Here is a 22,036-nt window from a genome sequence, read left to right as displayed (position 1 = left end):
GCTAAAAGTCATGTTTAATGTATTTACTTTATTGATTGTATTTTCCTAATTTCAGGCTGGCATTGTAATTTGTCAATTCCCCCATTCGCCCCTAGGTGGTGCTGCTGCCACATTCTATATGTAGCTTGGGGTTTGCTAAGAGTAGACAGGAAGTGAGTTCAGCTCAGAGTGTAGTAGGAGAGGAGAAAGAAGTGTATGGAGGAGGACAGGCTCAGTCCAAAATGTAGCTGCCTTTCTTTCCTCTGGGCCCTGATCAAGCCTGGAGATGACAGATTCAGTAATTGTTCAATTGTTTCACAACAACTGACTCCTCATCCTTGCTGCTACTTTCAACATTTGCAACTTATGGTGCTGGCATCACGAACACAGGGGCCCAGCCGCCAAAGCACCTTAAACACCTATACCATCAAGCAGGGGCGTAGCTAAAGGCTCATGGGCATTTCAGCTCTCTCAATGGAGACTTTGTCAAGTTAGACAAAGGCTCCATTGAGAGAGCTGAAATGCTGCATTGCTTTGGGGTGTGAATAAACATCACTAAAATTTCACCACAAGACCGGAGTGCTGCCCATTCTTCGTCATTTCTACATAGATAGATAGATAGATAGATAGATAGATAGATAGATAGATAGATAGGTAGATAGATAGATAATAGATAGATAATAGATAATAGATAATAGATAGATAGATAGATAGATAATAGATAGATAGATAATAGATAGATAATAGATAGATAGATAGATAGATAGATAATAGATAGATAGATAATAGATAGATAATAGATAGATAGATAGATAGATAGATAGATAGATAGATAGATAGATAGATAGATAATAGATAGATAATAATAGATAATAGATAATAGATAGATAGATAGATAGATAGATAGATAATAGATAGATAGATAATAGATAGATAATAGATAGATAATAGATAATAGATAGATAGATAGATAGATAGATAGATAGATAATAGATAGATAATAGATAGATAATAGATAGATAGATAGATAGATAATAGATAGATAGATAGATAGATAGATAGATAATAGATAGATAATAGATAGATAGATAATAGATAGATAATAGATAGATAATAGATAGATAATAGATAATAGATAGATAGATAGATAGATAGATAGATAGATAGATAATAGATAGATAATAGATAGATAATAGATAGATAGATAGATAGATAATAGATAGATAGATAGATAGATAGATAATAGATAGATAATAGATAGATAGATAATAGATAGATAGATAGATAGATAGATAGATGGATAGATAATAGATAATAGATAATAGATAGATAGATAGATAGATAGATAGATAGATAGATAGATAGATAGATAGATAGATAATAGATAGATAATAGATAGATAGATAATAGATAGATAATAGATAGATAATAGATAGATAATAGATAATAGATAGATAGATAGATAATAGATAGATAATAGATAGATAATAGATAGATAATAGATAGATAGATAGATAGATAGATAGATAGATAGATAGATAATAGATAGATAGATAGATAGATAGATAGATAGATAATAGATAATAGATAGATAGATAGATAGATAGATAGATAGATAGATAGATAGATAGATAGATAGATAGATAATAGATAGATAGATAATAGATAGATAGATAGATAATAGATAGATAGATAGATAGATAATAGATAGATAATAGATAGATAGATAGATAGATAGATAGATAGATAGATAGATAGATAGATAGATAGATGGGAGATAGATAGATACCTGAACAAATCTAAAGAAATTGTGACTTGATTCGAATTTTCAAAAAGTTAAACTGAATTTCGATTCTAATGAACTCACCTCTACTATTTATATAATGGGAGAATACATGAGCAGTACATAACCCACTGTGAACAATACAGTCCTGATCAAAAGTTTAAGACCACTTGAAAAATGGCAACAAAACATATTTAGCATGGCTGGATCTTAACAAGGTTGGGAGTGAGACAAAACATTTTTTGAGCATTCAATTTAATGAAAACAATGAATAAACTTAAACAGGCTGTTTTTCAGCTGATCAAAAGTTTAGGACCACACCTCCGAAAAAAAAACTAATCCCCCCAAAACAGAAATCCAACTTCCAAACATGAACTCAGTAATAAGTAGCTCCGCAGTTATTGTTTATCACTTCCAAAATTCGTTTCGGCATGCTTGATGCAAGCGTTTCCATGAGGTGAGTGGGAACATTTCTCCAAGTGGTGAAGACGGCCGCACGAACTGTTGTCCATTTTTGTAAACTTCCCTTGCCATCCATCCCCAAAGGTTCTCAATTGGATTTAGATCAGGGGAACACGCAGGATTGGCCAAAAGAGTGATGTTATTTTCCTGGAAGTAGTCCCTTGTCCTGCGGGCATTGTGTACTGTAGCGTTGTCCTGTTGAAAAACCCAGTCGTTACCACACAGACGAGGGCCCTCAGTCATGAGGAATGCTCTCTGCAACATCTGGACATAGCCAACGGCCATTTGATGCCCCTGCACTTCCTGAAGCTCCATTGTTCCACTGAAGGAAAAAGCACCCCAGACCATTATGGCGCCCCCTCCACTGTGGCGCGTAGAAAACATCTCAGGTGGGATCTGCTTGTCATGCCAGTAACGTTGGAAACCATCAGGACCATCAAGGTTAAATTTTTTCTCATCAGAGAATAAAACTTTCTTCCACCTTTGAATGTCCCATGTTTGGTGCTCTCTTGCAAAGTCCAAACGAGCAGTTCTGTGGCGTTCAAGGAGACGAGGTCTTTGAAGACGTTTTTTGTTTTTGAAGCCCTTCAGTCTCAGATGCCGTCTGATGGTTATGGGGCTGCAGTCAGCACCAGTAAGGGCCTTCATTTGGGTCGAGGATCGTCCAGTATCTTGACAGACAGACAATTTGATCCTCCGGCTCAGTGCTGATTAAATTTTTTGGGGTCTTCCACTTGACTTTTTTGTTCCATAACCCTCAGGATCATTTAAGATATTCCAAATGACTTTCTTACTGCGTCCAACCTCAGCAGCGATGGCGCGCTGTGAGAGACCCTGCTTATGCAGTTCAACAACCCGACCACGTTCAAAAAGGGAGATTTTTTTTACCTTTGCCATCACAACGTGTGACTACCTGACAGAAAAAGACAATGAATCCACATCTTTGCACAGATTTGGCCGTTTAAAGGCATGTGGTCCTAAAATTTTGATCAGCTGAAAAACAGCCTGTTTCAGTTTATTCGTTGTTTTCATTAAATTGAATGCTCAAAAAATGTTTTTTCTCACTCCCATTTCTTCTTGTTACATGTTGAAGCTCTACTTGGAACCTTGTTAAGATCCAACAATGTAAAAAATGGTCTTAAACTTTTGATCAGGACTGTATGTAAGCAGTGTAGACCAGCAGTAATGGCCAGCAAGGGAAGAGTTAATCCCGGCCGGTGAGTGTAATCAGCGAGGGTGGCTCTGGTCACCAGTAACAATCACTCACCTACAATCACACCGTGACCTTTAATATTGTAAAATATGTTTTCTTCCAGTATGAAATGTGAAATTCCAGAGAGGCTGATACCACGAGCGAAGGAATCCACCACCACACTTCTCCGCACATAGGAACCTGCAGCGGAGGCAAATAATGATACCGTACAAGTGGTGACACCAGGTCAGAAAGCTTACCTACTAGACTGGACACTGTACTAATACCCAAAATATACTGGCTGCACCATGTATACATTTACCCTACAGAGTGTAATACAGGACCTAATCCAGGATCAGTAATGTATGTACACAGTGACTCCACCAGCAGAATAGTGAGTGCAGCTCTGAAGTATAATACAGGATGTAACTCAGGATCAGTACAGGATAAGTCATGTAATGTATGTACACAGTGACTCCACCAGCAGAATAGTGAGTGCAGCTCTGGAGTATAATACAGCATGTAACTCAGGATCAGTACAGGATAAGTAATGTAATGTATGTACACAATGACTGCACCAGCAGAATAGTGACTGCAGCTCTGGAGTATAATACAGGATATAACTCAGGATCAGTACGGGATAAGTAATGTAGGTACACAGTGACTCAAGCAGCAGAATAGTGAGTGCAGCTCTGGAGTATAATACAGGATGTAACTCAGGATCAGTACGGGATAAGTAATGTAATGTATGTACACAGTGACTGCACCAGCAGAATAGTGAGTGCAGCTCTGGAGTATAATAGCCGCTATGCTTGGTATCGCATACCCATTCACTTTAATGGGGCTGAGCTGCGCCTATACCATGTGACCAATGAACGTGAGGTCACTTGGCCTAGGGAAAGCTGAGAGAAGGCTGCAGCAATACTGCGAGTGCTGATGCCTTGTCAAACAGCTTTTTACCGGGTGTCGGACCACCACCGATCAGATACTGCTGACCTATCCAGAGGACAGGTCATCAGTATTTAAGTCTCGGAAAACCCCTTTAACCACCTCCGGACCGCCTAACGCAGGATCGCGTTCCGGAGGTGGCAGCCTGCGCACAGTCACGCATATATGCGTCATCTCGCGAGACGCGAGATTTCCTGTGAACGCGCGCACACAGGCGCGCGCGCTCACAGGAACGGAAGGTAAGAGAGTGGATCTCCAGCCTGCCAGCGGCGATCGTTCGCTGGCAGGCTGGAGATGTGTTTTTTTTAACCCCTAACAGGTATATTAGACGCTGTTTTGATAACAGCGTCTAATATACCTGCTACCTGGTCCTCTGGTGGTCCCTTTTGTTTGGATCGACCACCAGAGGACACAGGTAGCTCAGTAAAGTAGCACCAAGCACCACTACACTACACTACACCCCCCCCGTCACTTATTAACCCCTTATTAGCCCCTGATCACCCCTGATCACCCCATATAGACTCCCTGATCACCCCCCTGTCATTGATCAACCCCCTGTAAAGCTCCATTCAGACGTCCGCATGATTTTTACGGATCCACTGATAGATGGATCGGATCCGCAAAACGCATCCGGACGTCTGAATGAAGCCTTACAGGGGGGTGATCAATGACTGTGGTGATCACCCCATATAGACTCCCTGATCACCCCCCTGTCATTGATTACCCCCCTGTAAAGCTCCATTCAGATGTCCGCATGATTTTTACGGATCCACTGATAGATGGATCGGATCCGCAAAACGCATCCGGACGTCTGAATGAAGCCTTACAGGGGCATGATCAATGACTGTGGTTATCACCCCATATAGACTCCCTGATCACCCCCCTGTCATTGATTACCCCCCTGTAAAGCTCCATTCAGATGTCCGCATGATTTTTACGGATGCACTGATAGATGGATCGGATCCGCAAAACGCATACGGACGTCTGAATGGAGCCTTACAGGGGGGTGATCAATGACTGTGGTTATCACCCCATATGGACTCCCTGATCACCCCATATAGACTCCCTGATCACCCCCCTGTCATTGATCACCCCCCTGTCATTGATCACCACCCCTGTCATTGATCACTCCCCCTGTCATTGATCACCCCCCCTGTCATTGATCACCCCCCTGTCATTGATCAACCCTCTGTAAGGCTCCATTCAGACATTTTTTTGGCCCAAGTTAGCGGAATTTTTTTTTTTTTTCTTACAAAGTCTCATATTCCACTAACTTGTGTCAAAAAATAAAATCTCACATGAACTCACCATACCCCTCACGGAATCCAAATGCGTAAAATTTTTTAGACATTTATATTCCAGACTTCTTCTCACGCTTTAGGGCCCCTATAATGCCAGGGCAGTATAAATACCCCACATGTGACCCCATTTCGGAAAGAAGACACCCCCAGGTATTCCGTGAGGGGCATATTGAGTCTATGAAAGATTGAAATTTTTGTCCCAAGTTAGCGGAACGGGAGACTTTGTGAGAAAAAAATTAAAAATATCAATTTCCGCTAACTTGTGCCAAAAAAAAAAATTTCTATGAACTCGCCATGCCCCTCATTGAATACCTTGGGGTGTCTTCTTTCCAAAATGGGGTCACATGTGGGGTATTTATACTGCCCTGGCATTCTAGGGGTCCCAAAGCGTGAGAAGAAGTCTGGTATCCAAATGTCTAAAAATGCCCTCCTAAAAGGAATTTGGGCACCTTTGCGCATCTAGGCTGCAAAAAAGTGTCACACATCTGGTATCGACGTACTCAGGAGAAGTTGGGGAATGTGTTTTGGGGTGTCATTTTACATATACCCATGCTGGGTGAGAGAAATATCTTGGTCAAATGCCAACTTTGTATAAAAAAATGGGAAAAGTTGTCTTTTGCCAGGATATTTCTCTCACCCAGCAAGGGTATATGTAAAATGACACCCCAAAACACATTCCCCAACTTCTCTTGAATACGGCGATACCACATGTGTGACACTTTTTTGCAGCCTAGGTGGGCAAAGGGGCCCATATTCCAAAGAGCACCTTTAGGATTTCACAGGTCATTTACCTACTTACCACACATTAGGGCCCCTGGAAAATGCCAGGGCAGTATAACTACCCCACAAGTGACCCCATTTTGGAAAGAAGACACCCCAAGGTATTCCGTGAGGGGCATGGCGAGTTCCTAGAATTTTTTTTTTGTCACAAGTTAGTGGAAAATGCTTATTTTTTTTTTTTCTTTCATACAAAGTCTCATATTCCACTAACTTGTGACAAAAAATAAAAACTTCCATGAACTCACTATGCCCATCAGCGAATACCTTGGGGTCTCTTCTTTCCAAAATGGGGTCACTTGTGGGGTAGTTATACTGCCCTGGCATTCTAGGGGCCCAAATGTGTGGTAAGGAGTTTGAAATCAAATTCTGTAAAAAATGACCTGTGAAATCCGAAAGGTGCTCTTTGGAATATGGGCCCCTTTGCCCACCTAGGCTGCAAAAACGTGTCACACATCTGGTATCTCCGTACTCAGGAGAAGTTGGGGAATGTGTTTTGGGGTGTCATTTTACATATACCCATGCTGGGTGAGAGAAATATCTTGGCAAAAGACAACTTTTCCCATTTTTTTATACAAAGTTGGCATTTGACCAAGATATTTATCTCACCCAGCATTGGGTATATGTAAAAAGACACCCCAAAACACATTCCTCAACTTCTCCTGAATACAGAGATACCAGATGTGTGACACTTTTTTGCAGCCTAGGTGGGCAAAGGGGCCCATATTCCAAAGAGCACCTTTCGGATTTCACTCGTCATTTTTTACAGAATTTGATTTCAAACTCCTTACCACACATTTGGGCCCCTAGAATGCCAGGGCAGTATAACTACCCCACAAGTGACCCCATTTTGGAAAGAAGAGACCCCAAGGTATTCGCTGATGGGCATAGTGAGTTCATGGAAGTTTTTATTTTTTGTCACAAGTTAGTGGAATATGAGACTTTGTAAGAAAAAAAAAAAAAAATCATCATTTTTTGCTAACTTGTGACAAAAAATAAAAAGTTCTATGAACTCACTATGCCCATCAGCGAATACCTCAGGGTGTCTACTTTCCGAAATGGGGTCATTTGTGGGGTATTTGTACTGTCTGGGCATTGTAGAACCTCAGGAAACATGACAGGTGCTCAGAAAGTCAGAGCTGCTTCAAAAAGCGGAAATTCACATTTTTGTACCATAGTTTGTAAACGCTATAACTTTTACCCAAACCATTTTTTTTTACCCAAACATTTTTTTTTTATCAAAGACATGTAGAACAATAAATTTAGAGCAAAATTTATATATGGATGTATTTTTTTTTTGCAAAATTTTACAACTGAAAGTGAAAATTTCATTTTTTTGCAAAAAAATCGTTAAATTTCGATTAATAACAAAAAAAGTAAAAATGTCAGCAGCAATGAAATACCACCAAATGAAAGCTCTATTAGTGAGAAGAAAAGGAGGTAAAATTCATTTGGGTGGTAAGTTGCATGACCGAGCAATAAATGGTGAAAGTAGTGTAGGTCAGAAGTGTAAAAAGTGGCCTGGTCTTTCAGGGTGTTTAAGCTAGGGGGGATGAGGTGGTTAAAGACCTTAGCTCCCCATAAGTAGTGGATTGCTCTTGCAGGAGTGCTCATGGTCCGTTTAATAAGGTTGTCTGTTTTGCTGAACCTTCTCCATATAATGTGTGGTCCATATGATGGACGTGTCTCCTATTTTTACTGCACCATGTGGGAAATCTGTACCTTGTCTACTGCCAAACCATCCCCTTTCCATTGATTGTACTGGGGTCCTCTGATGAGACAGAGAGGCTCCATTTGCCTACCCCGCAATCAGTTGTAACTCCCTTTCTAAGTACACTATACAAAGAAGATACTGCTATTATTATGATTACTATTATACTGCCGATATTTCAGTTTTGGAAATAAAGTGTTCAAGGCGAGCACTCCAGTAATAGAGAAGCAGATATTAGCATGCTACATATAAATCATCTCCTTGTGGAAATACAACTCCATCCTACCAAACATGGGTCTATTGCCAGCAATACTGAGGGCACTGCATGACTGTGTGAAGGCTTGGCCAGCGTGCAGGAAGCGAACTCCTGAGATTTGGACCAAACTTGGCTCATCCTTCAAAGCTTGAGCGATAAATACCATCCCCAGATCTTGAGATCCAAGTGTTTTTTCACTTCTTTCAAAGGAACATTCTGTTATCTCTGAAGAAGGAATGAAAATTATAAGTGAGACAATTTGTAAGGGTCGACGTGTCACCACCTAAAGATGAAGAAATAATAATCCAAAGTACAGTACATACAAAATATGGTTGCTGGGCCTGGAGTACCTTGGGCCAATGTATGATTCATTAAATGTTTATAGGGGTCGGAGCTCCAGTTTTCAGGAGAAGCACAAGGCATAATGCCCCTTCCACCATGCTTCACATCTGGGGTTAGGTTTTGGTGTTGGTGTGCCGTGTTCTTTTCCCTCCAAACGTATCGTTGTGCTTTTGCACTAAAAAGTTTCACCCAAAGAACATTTTCCCAGAAGCATTGTGGGACATCTAGGTGGTTTCAGGCAAATTTGATAAAGACCACAAAGTTCTATGGACAGCAGCAGCTACCTTCATTGTGTTCTTCCATGATGTTATGTTTGGAGGAGAAAGAACCAATACCAAAACCTCATTCCAACTGAGATGCACGGTGGATCATGGATCATGAATTGGGGCTGCTTTGTACTCAGTGCCTGGATGCCTTGCGCTAATTGAGGAACAATGAATCCTAAGGTATACCAATACATTTAATGGAGAATGCAAGACCTCAAACTGTAGAGACGCCGGGTGATACTACAAGACAATGACTCAAAGCGCAAATCTAAATCCGCCAAAGAATGGTGGAAAAAGAAGATATGTGTTTTTGGAATGGCCAAGTTAGAGTCCTGACCTTAAAAGGGTTGTGCAAGAATAGGGGGGGGGTTTAGGGAAAAACACACCCACTTGGCCTCCATGAAGGGAGGCTTACTTACCTGCTTCCCAGCACTGGCAATCTGCTCTTTCTGGTCCAGACCTGCGATGCTCCACTGGGCTCCCTCGTTGAACACATCGGGTCTGATGCCACCTGCAGCCAATCACTGGCCGTGGCCATGACTGGCTTCCCTTACGTCATGACAAATAGTCATATAACACAAGGGGATCCCTTCACCGGACAGTGATTGGCTGCAGGCGATGTCAAGCCAGATGTTATCAGAGAGGGAGCCCAGGCTGGGAGGAGAAGGAGCAGGGAGCCAGGACACAGGTAAGTAAGCTTCCCTTTACAGGTCCATCCACGGTTCTTGCACAACCCCTATGGCGATGTAGTGTCATGAACTGCCTGAAAGACATACCAGAAATATTGATGAACTGGAGACCATTTGCAGGAAGGAATGATCCAAAATTGCTCCTCAACATTATACAGATCTTATATTCAGCTACAGGAAAAGTTTGGTGGTGGGCACTGCTGCAAAAGGAGGGAATTGGGGGGTGGGTACAGACTAATAAATTAAAGGGTTCACTTACTTTTTCATACTGAACTCAATACTTTACTCAATAAAAGACATACATGGTCCAACTGCTTGTGTATTATTAGATTAGTTAGATTGTATTTGTCCATAACGGTGGCTTAGATAACAATCTGACCACAATTCATTAGTTAACGAGGCAGACGTTTACTTATTTTTTTCTTCCAACTGTAATTAGAGGGTGTGAATATTTACCTGCGACACCTGCTTCCTGGCATCTCTTGTAACGACTGGTGTACTCATCTGTAAGGTTCCCTTCTATAGTTATATCTCTGCTTAGCATGGCCACCAAAGGCCTTAAAGAGACAAACTCCCCCTCGAGGAGTTGCTCTAAAATATCATAAGCGTATCTGCAACAGGGAAAATGGGTTGAATTAACATAAATTTTAGAAAAAAAAACTTGTAGGACCATAAGGTAGAACAAATCTAGACTGTACCCATAGTTCTCTATGGGTAGATTCTACAGCATCCCATTTTCCCTGTCCTCATGTAAGATACTTGTATAACGTGTAAGAACCTGGTCAATCACTTATCGACTAGACTGTGCGCTATATTACCTTCATAGGTGTTCAGGAAGCTTAGATATGGGGAGTAGTATGAGGCGGTAGGAAGGGGTTTGATCCCTGAAACGCGTCCGGTTTAAGACAGCAAAGTTTCCGTCCAAGTCCCTGAGGTGCCGACACCTAAAGGCAGCCCCCTGGACCTTCGCTGATTGGATATGTGTGTCATTGATACTGCACAGTCCGGACTTTAGGACCCAACACACCATCAGCTAATCCTTTCCCCAACGAGCCGCGTGGATCACGTGGTGTGCCGCCGGGTCACGTGGGACGCCGCGTATTAGACCTAGAGACCGCACGCGACGCCGATGTGAGTCCCAGCAGGGAAGCAAGGATACCTCTCTACCTCTATCCAATACAAGAAGAGGGGTAACGTACTTTGCCCCACGGGGCTGTATTCACCTACACATTACTATAACATTATGCACGGCAACTGAGTGCGGTCTAATTCACGGACCAATATCATTCTATACCCCTTTGGGGATTGCAGTTGGACTCTGATTGCCCACCTGGGATTTAGTCCACATTTTGTACACGAGATAGTATTTGTACCACCACTTGCGGTCATTATATTGTCTGTTGGCGCCGTTAGGCTTTTATGCCCAATTGGGTGTATATGCATAATTTTATGTATGTATAGTTTTTATGTGAGTTTTTATATCAGTTAGACAGTAAATGTGATTATTGATACCTCATATTGGTGTTCCCAGATAATTGAGTGCCCTCCAACTGTTTACATATTTTGCACTTTCCCTTCTGGATTTGGGTGGATCCGTGGAGTGAGCACCTTGTCTTTAGGGAGTGCTTGGGGTGAGCCGCTGCTACCTTGTATATCCTAAGATTTTTCATGCTCCTACAAATGTCTCTCTCTCTGTTTTTATCTCTAAAGTGTTGGGAGCTTGGGTCACTCTATTGCTGGTTTCTGTAAACCTTGAACAAACTCTGAAAACACTACAACACCATCAAATGCAAGAACTGATCCCCTAAAAACCCATAAACCACATGAAGAATAATGTGAGGACACTGTTGGACTCACCTCAGGGGTGGACTGACAGTTATGTGGGTACCACTGACATTCACGATGGCCAGAACTTCTTGTTGTTTTAAGGGGTCGTAAAAATTGCCTCCACATAGGACAAACTGATCCCCTATCCGCCAGTCAACTGGATCCATTAAAGTCAGCTGTGTGTCATTGGCTCTAGCTGGATATGCCAGGTTTGTGGAAATGAACTTTGGAACCCAACCTAAAAGAGAAATATGGTAGAAGTTGTAACCTGAAGCTCCTGGGCCGGAAAGAATGATCAGATCAGAACTTGGGAGATATCTCTATAGTATGATACTCGATCAGCAGGTAGGCAGGGTATTTTTGAGGGGTGTCACTTATAAAAAGGGGCATGGATTCATATATTTAGATCCCGTATGAACATCAGACTGCAGACCAGACTCCTAATTTAATTCAGACCCCAGATCAAACAAAAAAAATCCAGGCCCCCAGAGCGGTCTATATACTTACCCTTGTCCTCGGCATCTGGGTGAAAACTATATACCACCAGGTCACTCCCGGTAAAACTAGCTGAATAGCCGTGCCTGGACCTCTTCCTACCATGTGCCATTTATGATGCTTGTGTCTTCTTATATGACAGAGGCCCTCTCAAGAACCAGGGCCAGGGTGCAACTGCAACTTCTGCACCCCTAAAGATACTCCCTGACTTGTTCTATCGGGGAACCTTGAAAGTATCCTCTCCTAGAAGTACTGCCACAAGGTAAGTATAACTTTGCGAAGTGGCCCCATACAGAGACACCATGTGGCGCTACACGGAGTGCCTTCAGCTCTACAATACACAGCCTACTTACATCCTCCATGCACATGGCTCTGCTATGTTCATGAGGCCTAAAACTCTAGCATTGTCCTCCTCAAGGAACAAGTCACAGGAAACACTAAAGGCTTCTTTCCCAAGGAACATCCCCTTTAATCCACACATGAATAAGATACATTTTAGCTGTGACATTTGCGCCAGGAGAACAATGAGGAGCCCTCTCCCCAGTACCTGCGTTCCATCACGTTTCGCACACAAGCACTTTTTTTTCCCCCTCCATGTTTCCCCCGCATACAGCTGGCACCATTTTTGCATTATTGCCACTTAATCTATTGCACTATTGAATGAGACAAGGAATATTCGCCTGCAGGAATCTGAAGACAGGCTGAAAGGATCATTTAGATGCTAAGAGCAGTTGGCTATAACGACAACATATTGCTAGGTAAATTTTCATGGCTGTCAATTGAATTACGCATTATTGTTAATGGGAAGATGTCTGTTACACAACATTGAGCATGTGCCCGATTATGACCAATTTTGGACAATTTGCCGAAGAAACAAACGACCCCCGAGGAAGGGAGAATTTTAAAGAGCTCACTAAGAAAGTTGGGGAAGTGATCACTGAGTGAGTAATTGAGAAGTCGATATCTACTCATTTGTAACATGTTCCGCTCGGATATTTAGGTCTTTCTGCAAATGGATGTGTAGGGGGAGGGAGAAGTTTATGTGGATTTACATATCCCGGGAGGTGCAGAAATAATGTACAAGACTGATCTTAATTGCTCGCTAAATACAAAGTTTCGCTCGGTGACTTCGCTCTCTCGCACATTATGGCATCAGTAAAATAATTGTCCCCACAAAAGAAAGAAAAGGCGAAAAACTGGTTTAACTTTGATGGAAAATGTCTACAGCCTTAAAGGTCCAGACCACTATAACTGTAGGCTTCCCCTTCGTATTGTAGAAGATTGTCTTTGCCCTGGGGTTTGTCTTACAGTGGTTGCCTATCAAAGGGGTTGTCCGGCCAGCAGTGACATATCATTCAAGCAGATGTGACCACTAAGGCCTGTGATTCCCTGCAGCATCCATGGAACCAAGGTATGTACTTCCTGGTCCTGCGGGAACCTAAAGCAGCCAGGAACGGAGCAGTGGCAACTCTGTGTAGGCCATGCCACTCCACTTTGCAGGTCGTAGTTACTAACGCTGATGCTCCCCTGGACCTTAAGTGATGAGAAGGACGCACCTTTCTTCCCTTTGGGGCACTTCCTGGCTGTGAGAATTTTCCTGCCTGATAGTTACCTTGGTGTTGCTTGGTGTTGAGTCTGTTCAATAGATGGTCCACACAGATGTGCACATTAACGGCAGTCATATTTTTATATGCAATTCCCAAGGCTGTGGTGCACAATCTTCTGAACTTGACCAAGGGTTGCAACTGATCTCCCTCACTCTGGCTCTATGTTTGCTCTGTAGTATCCTCAGTAGAATGCAGTCTCTGAACATAGGGCTTATCTGTCCTTTTGTAATGATGGGGAAGCTGAAGCTTATTTGCTCCCACCACATTCAGAGAAGTCTGTAGACACAATATAGGTGTTCACTTTCTCTGACAAATGCTGTTAAATCCACTTTGTATGGCTGCTGAACTTTCTTCTGCCTTCCCTAAGTCTCTCCCTCAAGGGCTGGCCCGTATGTTGTCTCTTTGGTTGCTTATGATGCACAGGGCCACAGATCTCCGCTCTTCACTGCTCTTAGATGCTTTCACATCCACAGCTCACACTAGACTGTAGCGACTTCCTCCTAGAGGGGAAGAGGTGGTTCCAGCTCTGTCTAGCAACAGTAACTAGGAACCTCCCACTCCATATACAGCCTATGGAACATAGACAGTGCAAAGTACAGTACATTAACCCTTTGGATTGGGCTTCCAGGACACTGCAAATGCAGCCCTCCATGCGCTGAGAGGGATATTTGCCAATAGCCTCTTCCAGGAGATCTCAAGTATGTTGATTGCTCTGGGCATTTCATTGCTCAGAGCAACCAATCACAGCAAAGCTTTCATTTCCTATTCTGCTCTTAAAAAATGAAACCTGTGCGGTGATTGGTTGCTAGAGGTAACAAAGGCTCATGCACACAACCGTTGTTTTACGGTCCGCAAAACATGGATACCGGCCGTGTGCGTTCCACATACTGCGGAATGGAACGACATGCCCATAATAGAACACTCCTATCCTTTTCCTTAATGCCTACAATAATAGGAAATGTTTTATTTTTTTTCGAAGCAGACATGCAGACATATGGACACGGAAAGCACACAAAGTCATTTCCGTTTTTTTTGGTCTGCCCCATTGAAGTGAATGGTTCCGCATACAGCCCGCAAAAAAAATAAATGGAACGGACAAGGACAAAAGATACGTTCCTGTGCATGAGTCCTTAGGTTGTATTCACACGACCATATATATTTAGCGGTCCACAAAATCTAGATTCGCAAAAAATACGAATTACGTCGGTATTGCATCAGTTTTTTTTGAGGATCCATTGTAACAATACCTATCCTTGTCCGCAAAACGGACAAGAATAGGACATGTTCTATCTTTTTTGAGGGGCTACTGAATGGACATAGGGATGCGGACAGCACACGTTCTGTTGTCAGCATTTTTTGTGGACCCATTTAAATGAATGGGTCCGCATCCTATCGACATCGGATCGCATGCGGAGCAAAAATGCGGATCGGAGGCGGAGCAAAAATACGGTCGTGTGAAGGGGGCATTAATGGGTTTTCCTATCTCCCAACTTTGTACAGGGTAAATTCAGGGCGTGTAAGCTCTGCTCCTGGAGACACCCCAAACCGATTGGGAATGCCTGCTAATGGGCAGGCTTACAGTAGTCTACCTATTTTCGGTCCAAAACAGCTCAAATTTGCTGGGATTATCTCTAAAAAGTAGGGATGGTCCCTGAAAATTCAGGAGAGTTGACAACTGTGGGGACTGTCCTAATTTTTGGAGGAAGTCCCTATAATTTTGGGCTGTGCTGAGCCAAAAACGGCAGGGTTTTTGTTAACCATGCGCATAATTGGGCAAACCTGCCAATTCGGGGGCATTCCAGGGGTCGGGGCCTATGTGTCCCTGATTTGCAAACTGTAGTTTTGGTAAGTATGCCTGGATGAGGTGGTCCGAGTCGGTCGGAGCTATGGAAACAGCCAAGGCAAACCAGTGAGGGGAACGAGAAACAGAGCAGCCGGGACTGTTCTAGAGATAGGGACCCACATCTATGCCATAAATATTTCTGATGAAAAAAAAACCTTAAAAACAGCTACGGTGGCCATATTGGATGACAAGCAGCTGGATTGTAGACCGTAGAGAGGATTTGCAATTTGACATTTCCCAATTTTCCCCTCTCAGTAATATTTCGGGATTATATTCCCTCCTGCCGCTCCCCTGGGTGTCTTCCGTGTTCCTGTTGGAAATTGCTATTGATACACAACCATAAGTCTTGTCACTTATCACGGAAGGAAACACGAGACGCTCAGACCGAGACAATGACAAATTTCTTTCCCAAATAATCAATAAGCCGTCCTCCATCCGGGAGTCAGGGGCCATGACTAAACTGTCAGCTGGTCCCCATCCCCTCCCTGCAAAAACCGACGCTGCCTTAAAGTGACACCTGACGGGCAGCCGCTTTACAAGTGGCGTGCTGTGATTGGCAGCAGGGCTACACTTAGCTGTAGGCAAAAAAAAAAAAAAAAGTGAAATTTCCCAAAGCACAACGACCACCCGAGTCCTGGGCCACCCTAAGAATTCTGAGATTTTTGCAATTTTTGTTAACCTCGTATTAACATATCAAAGTCAACAGATGACTCGGCTCGTTCACGGCTGTGGAATATTTTCAACTCTCCCCCCTTCCCCCCAAAAAAAAATTATTATAATTTCCGCGAACCGGCCCGAGAATTTCAAAGCGTGTTAGTTTAATGATCGGGGAGTGTGATAAGAAGAAAAAAAAATAACATGGACATGCTCCTCAATTTGTTCTAATGCCGTAGACCGGAGGATTCCGTTTGATGTGAGCGCTGGCAGAAGGCATCCGGCCCCGCGCTCTGTAGACTTGTTCGCTTACCTCACAGTGGACGGCGCAAGTGTTTTCAATGAACTCTAATTGTAGCCATCCAGCGGGAGGGACTGGGCCCGGCACGGAAAAAAAAAAATAGATTATTATTTTTTTTTCTAACAGGCTCATATGGCAAATTAGCCCTTTGTTCCTCAGGCACGGCACTGGCGGAATATGGTATCTCTTAGCATAATCTATTGTTTTAAAGATCTGCAATTCTCCTGATAATGATAACGCTTAATGTTTGCATAGGTGTGGTAATCTAATTCAGACACGGGGAGGGCTGCTACAAATTTCTCGAATTGTGAGGAATTCCAGAGAAGCCGAAACCAAGGAACGTCTGTGTAGGAACGTGGTGGTGCAGGGGAGCTCGCCTGCTGTGATTTCCATAGAGAACTAGAGGCTGAAGGAAGAATTAACTCCTTCGAACATAAAAATTGCTGAGTAAGGCCTCTTGCACACAACCGTATGTATTTTGCGGTCCAGATGACATCCGTGTGCATTCCGTATTTTGCGGAACGGAACAGCTGGCCCTTCAAAGAACAGTACTATCCTTGTCCGTAATGCGGACAAGAACAGGTCATGTTCTATTTTTTTCCGGAACGGAAATACAGAAATATGGAAACGGAATGCACACGGAGTACCTTTAGTTTTTTTTTGCGGACCCATTGAAATAACTGGTTCTTTATACGGAACGGACACGGAAAGAAAATATGTTCGTGTGCAAGAGGCCTAAGTTTGCAAATTGATTTATTTTGTGCTGAATTTGAGGATTTCTCCAGTCACACCTAGAGCTGCATTATGATTTCAGCTGGTTAGCCTTTAAGGATAGACGGCGGGTGATCTACATTTCATGGTCAGACATGGAAAAAGCTGTGAGACATAAATGTAAGGTTTGCTCTGTTCACGTCCAGAGCTGCAATCATAATTCTGGTGGTGGCCCCTTAGTGGGTGAACTAAATGTTGCAGTCAGACAAGTGAACAAAGCAAATCTGCGCACATGGACCCGTTCCTCGCTTGGGCTGCAACGCGCCGCTCATCGCTCACATAAACGCTGCAGCCAATCACTGACCTCAGTGGTTATATGTGTGTTTTAAAGGCAAATGACTTTAAAAGGAGTTGTTCAGCCCAGTTTCCTGTCGGGCGGACACCCCCCGTAGCAGGACCTGCAGAATGAAGCAGATTCTCCGGCTCCTTCGCTCACCCGCAGCAGCCACTCTACGGATTTTATGTGTTAACATCTGGTTTGACAATGGTCACTGCAGCCAATGACTTGGCCACAATGGTGATTTGTAACCATATGTCATGAGACCCAGTGACATGACAAAAGACCCCTGGGGGTGAACAATCCCTTTAAGGCCAACTATTGCAATACCCTTTCCTGGTAACCCACACACCTCTCGACCAGAGAGGCACAGTGGATTATTCTTTTTGGCTCATTTGCTTTGTAAACATGTCCAAAAAGAGGTGTGAATTTTGCACCAAAATTAAGCCCAGGTTCAGGTGAGCCACAATTAGAGTTGAGCTAATCTAAGTATCCGAGGTGGACCTCGATCCGGATTTCAAGAACAATTTGATTTGCCGTGAAGCCGAATTTTCTCATGCTTCGTGGTAACGAATCAAGTTTTCCTAAAATGGCGATTTAAAAAAAAACATACTCCCTTCCCCCATTTGAGCGCAAAAAGGCTGCCGCAGCCATGTTGATTGAAGTTCCGTTTGAAATCTTGTGTGCACTGACATATGACATCACAACGTCAGCCAGCGCGATGGCATCATCATGCACAGCGCAAGATTTTGCGCAGTATCTTCAATCAAGCTGGCTGCGGTGGAATCTTCGTGCTCAAGAGGATAAGGTGAGTATTTTTTTTCACCGATTAACCCCTCACTACTACTTTTCTAAGATTCCACGATCAACAATGAACGCGGCATCTGTGGAGTTCAATGAAGGGGGGTGGTGCAATCGCCGTTCCTCGTCATTGTACCCGCTACTTACAAAGAAATGCACTTTGTAACAAAGTCATTCATCACAAAGCAAATTTCTTTGTGAAATTCGGCAAAGCAGCCGAATCATGTTTTTCTAAACTTTGCTCGACACTAGCCACAATACTAAAGGTGGACCATTATGCTGTCACGAGGGTGTCCCGACCTATCACTAACCCTGTGGTGCCTGGGGTCAGAAGGTTGCCGCGGGTGGCTACTCGCACGATTTCAAGGGATCGCTCCATGACCTAGTTCTGGGAATGGATTCCGGTCCAGGTTTTCCTGTTTTGGTTTACTATACTTATATAAGTTTTCCTATCAGCTGTTTTGGGTCTGCCACATCCAGCCACTATTTAGTCTCTCTTCCTACTTCCCTTGTTGACAGATATAGACATTCCTTTCAGGATATCTATTCTGACCTCAGGTGGTGTTGCTGTGGAGTTGCTGGAGCAGTTGGAACCAGTGGGGTTGGATATTCGGTCCTCTTCAGTTTGTTGTCTCCCTTCGGGGGTTATATGTGGTATTTGTGTTGTTTGTCCACTCCCTGTTGTTACCCTAGGTGTCAGTAGTGAGGACTAGTGCTCCAACCGCTCTACTCACTACCTAGGGCTTCTTCCAGGGTAAGTCAGGGACGAGGCACGTGATCGGCGTACGGGTGAGCACCCGTCTAGAGACGTCAGGGTAGCCAGGTGCCAGTGCTAGGTGAGTTAGGGGTCACCACTCCTCCCTCTTCCTTGTGTTAGGGAACCCGGTTTCCCTTCCCTCTGCGCCGCATGTCTGGTACCTGCCATACCAGACGTGATATATGCCTCTTGTACCCAGGGAAGCTTCACGCCTTCTTTTACTCCTCGCACCTGGTTACAACTACGGCAATTCAAAGCCTCCAGGTGCCCATGGTTCTTATTATCCACACAGGATGTAATAATATGTTGTACGTGCACTTGGTGGAACTCACAGCCCTGATCACGTGGACCTGCATCCATTCATTGGGTTCCTCCACAATGTGGTAAAGGTTTGGCCAGAGTTTGCTCCCAGGGCTGCTTGGCATGGTATGAGAAACATCAGTTAAGAAGTCCAAACCGTTGCTGAAAGTATTGGTTTCACAATTCCCTTGGTGGATGATTATTGGACAGTCCACCGGTGTTTAAGGGAATGTCTTGTGTATTTCATTTTAGACACTGCTTATAAGTCTATAGAAGATAACATTAGTGTGTATGCACTGTGGGTAAATATGTTACATAGTTAATACGGTTGAAAAAAGTCCATCAAGTTCAACCAAGGGATAGGTGGGGACGCGAATCCCAGAAGGAAGTGAGACTCAGATTTCTACACGTTTTCATAAGCATTAATGTTGTTTACATTCAAGAATTCATCTAAACCCTTTTAAAAACTGTCCATTGTTCCTGCTGTGACCACGTCCTGAGATAGACTATTCCACAGATTCACAGTTCTTACAGTAAAAAAGCTTTGACGCTTCCAGAGACATTTTACATGGAACAGTTTTTCACAGTATTTTTTGCATGGCCCATTTATATATTTGTACAGGTTAATCATGTCCCCCCTTAGATGTCTCTTCTCAAGACTAAATAAATTCAATTATTTTAACCTTTCTTCATAACTAAGACCCTCCAGGCCCCTTATCAGTTTAGTCGCTCTCCTCTGTACTTTTCCCAGCTGCAGTGCGTCCTTTCTATGGACTGGTGCCCAGAACTGAACTGCATATTCCAGATGAGGCCGCACCAATGCTTTGTAAAGTGGTAATATTACATCCCTGCCTCGTTTAATACGTGACAATATCCTGGTGGCCTTAGAAGCAGCTGATTGACATTGTATGCTGTAATTTAATCTACCATCTACAAGGACACCCAAATCCTTCTCTATAAGTGACTCTCCCAGTGTTACATCACCTAGGACATATGAAGCATGGAGATTATTACTACCAAGATGCATAACTTTACATTTATCCACATTGAACCTCATTTGCCAAGTTGATGCCCAATCACTCAGAGTATTCATCAGCTTGTAGTTTATGGACATCTTCCATAGACCGTACAGTTCTAGATCGCTTAGTGTCATCTGCAAAAATTGATATGATGCTATTAATCCCATCCTCGATATCATTAATAAATAAATTAAATAATAAAGGGCCCAGCACTGAACCTTGGGGTCACCACTTATAACCTATGACCATTCTGAATAAGAATCTTTGACCACAACTCTCTGGACATGGTCCTTCAGCCAGTTTTCAATCCAATTACAAACTATACTTTCCAAGCCTATAGACCTTACTTTACCTATTAAACATCTATGAGGGACAGTATCAAAAGCCTTTGAAAAATCCAGAAACACTACATCCACAGCCGCCCCTCTGTCCAGGCTACTACTCACCTCCTCATAAAAACAAATCAGGTTAGTCTGACAACTTCTTTCCTTGGTAAACCCATGTTGTTATCACTTATATTATTATTTACAGTCACATACTCCTGTATATAGTCCCTTAAGAGTCCTTCAAATATTTTTCCCACAACAGAAGTTAAACTAACTGGTCTATAATTACCTGTGAAGGACCTTGATCCTTTTTTGAATATGGGCACCACATTTGCCTTGTGCCAATCACTTGGCACTGTACCAGTGCCTAGAGAATCTTTAAAAATAATTATTTTATTAAGCCCTTTGTAATCTTCAAATGCTACAGCTGACCCCTCAGATTTGTATTTTTTAAATGCCCTTTTTTTTGTCTTTTATTGCCCTTTTTACAGTAGCTGTAAGCCATGGGGGGGGGGGGGGGTTAATTTTAGCCGTTTATACTTGTTACCTAAAAAAATACATTTTTTAGTGCAATTACTCAATGTGGATTTAAAGCTCTAAAGTGTGCTAAGTGTGCTTTATGGTAGCTGCAATGTTTGGAAGTCAGAGAAATGCCATCAATTATTATAGTGTTCAGGAGGTGATGGAGCACAGCCCACAGAGACCAGAGGCTGACAGGGGAGCAGAATTTTATCTGTTTGTATGGTATTATTATCTAGGCTTTTGTAGGCGCCTAGCAATGCAACAAATCTGTCATCAATTTGCCTTCCCTTTAATTTTAAGGGGATGACTCTGCTCATCCTCCCAGTCTACACAGTAAAGCAAACAAGTGAACTGCTGGAAACAGGAAATGTCAGCCTATTGTTTTTGTTCTAGGCACTGTAGTATTTCAAGAAATATTTTAATACACTTGATATATAATCATATTGATATAAATAATATTTAATTTACTGATGATACATTTCTTTTAAGTATTGAGGTAATATACTACAGGCCAAAAGGTGGCAGTCATATGTAGACTGTACTCTGAACCTGGACATATCCCCATTTTTACCCAGGCAGCCCCCCTCATATGAGCATCAGAGCATTTCATGGCTTTTTATGGAGATCCGGTGATGTACCGGGCTCTCCATAAGGTAAGCAAAGTGGAGACTTCTGCCTAGCAGTGAGCCCGGTGACATCACCGGCACTGATGGGCGGGCTTTAGCAATATAAACAAACAAGCCCTTGCCCTGCGCGATCCAGTGCAGGGCAAGGGAGAGCATCGGAGCATGAAATGTCACAGAGGCCTGAAAGGTGAAAATGCGGGTATG

The 22,036-nt window shown here is 42.9% G+C and overlaps 1 protein-coding gene across 6 annotated transcripts in view; it reads right to left on the bottom strand.

Annotated features, from left to right (window-relative positions):
* The window catches only part of PKHD1 (PKHD1 ciliary IPT domain containing fibrocystin/polyductin), a 625,550-nt gene that overhangs the window by 308,204 nt on the left and 295,310 nt on the right, over positions 1-22,036 (bottom strand). For all 6 annotated transcript variants that reach the window (XM_040427208.1, XM_040427210.1, XM_040427212.1 and 3 more), the window contains 4 exons: positions 11,564-11,771; positions 10,163-10,317; positions 8,440-8,634; positions 3,492-3,617 (listed from right to left, as the gene is read on the bottom strand). In XM_040427208.1, the coding sequence (XP_040283142.1) occupies positions 3,492-3,617; positions 8,440-8,634; positions 10,163-10,317; positions 11,564-11,771 (684 nt within the window). The remainder of the gene's footprint in view (positions 1-3,491; positions 3,618-8,439; positions 8,635-10,162; positions 10,318-11,563; positions 11,772-22,036) is intronic.

Source organism: Bufo bufo, chromosome 4 (assembly GCF_905171765.1).
Source record: "Bufo bufo chromosome 4, aBufBuf1.1, whole genome shotgun sequence".
In the NCBI taxonomy this organism is placed as follows: Eukaryota; Metazoa; Chordata; class Amphibia; order Anura; family Bufonidae; genus Bufo; species Bufo bufo.
Note: the sequence above shows the minus strand (reverse complement) of the source record. Positions and strands in the feature narration are given on the sequence as shown.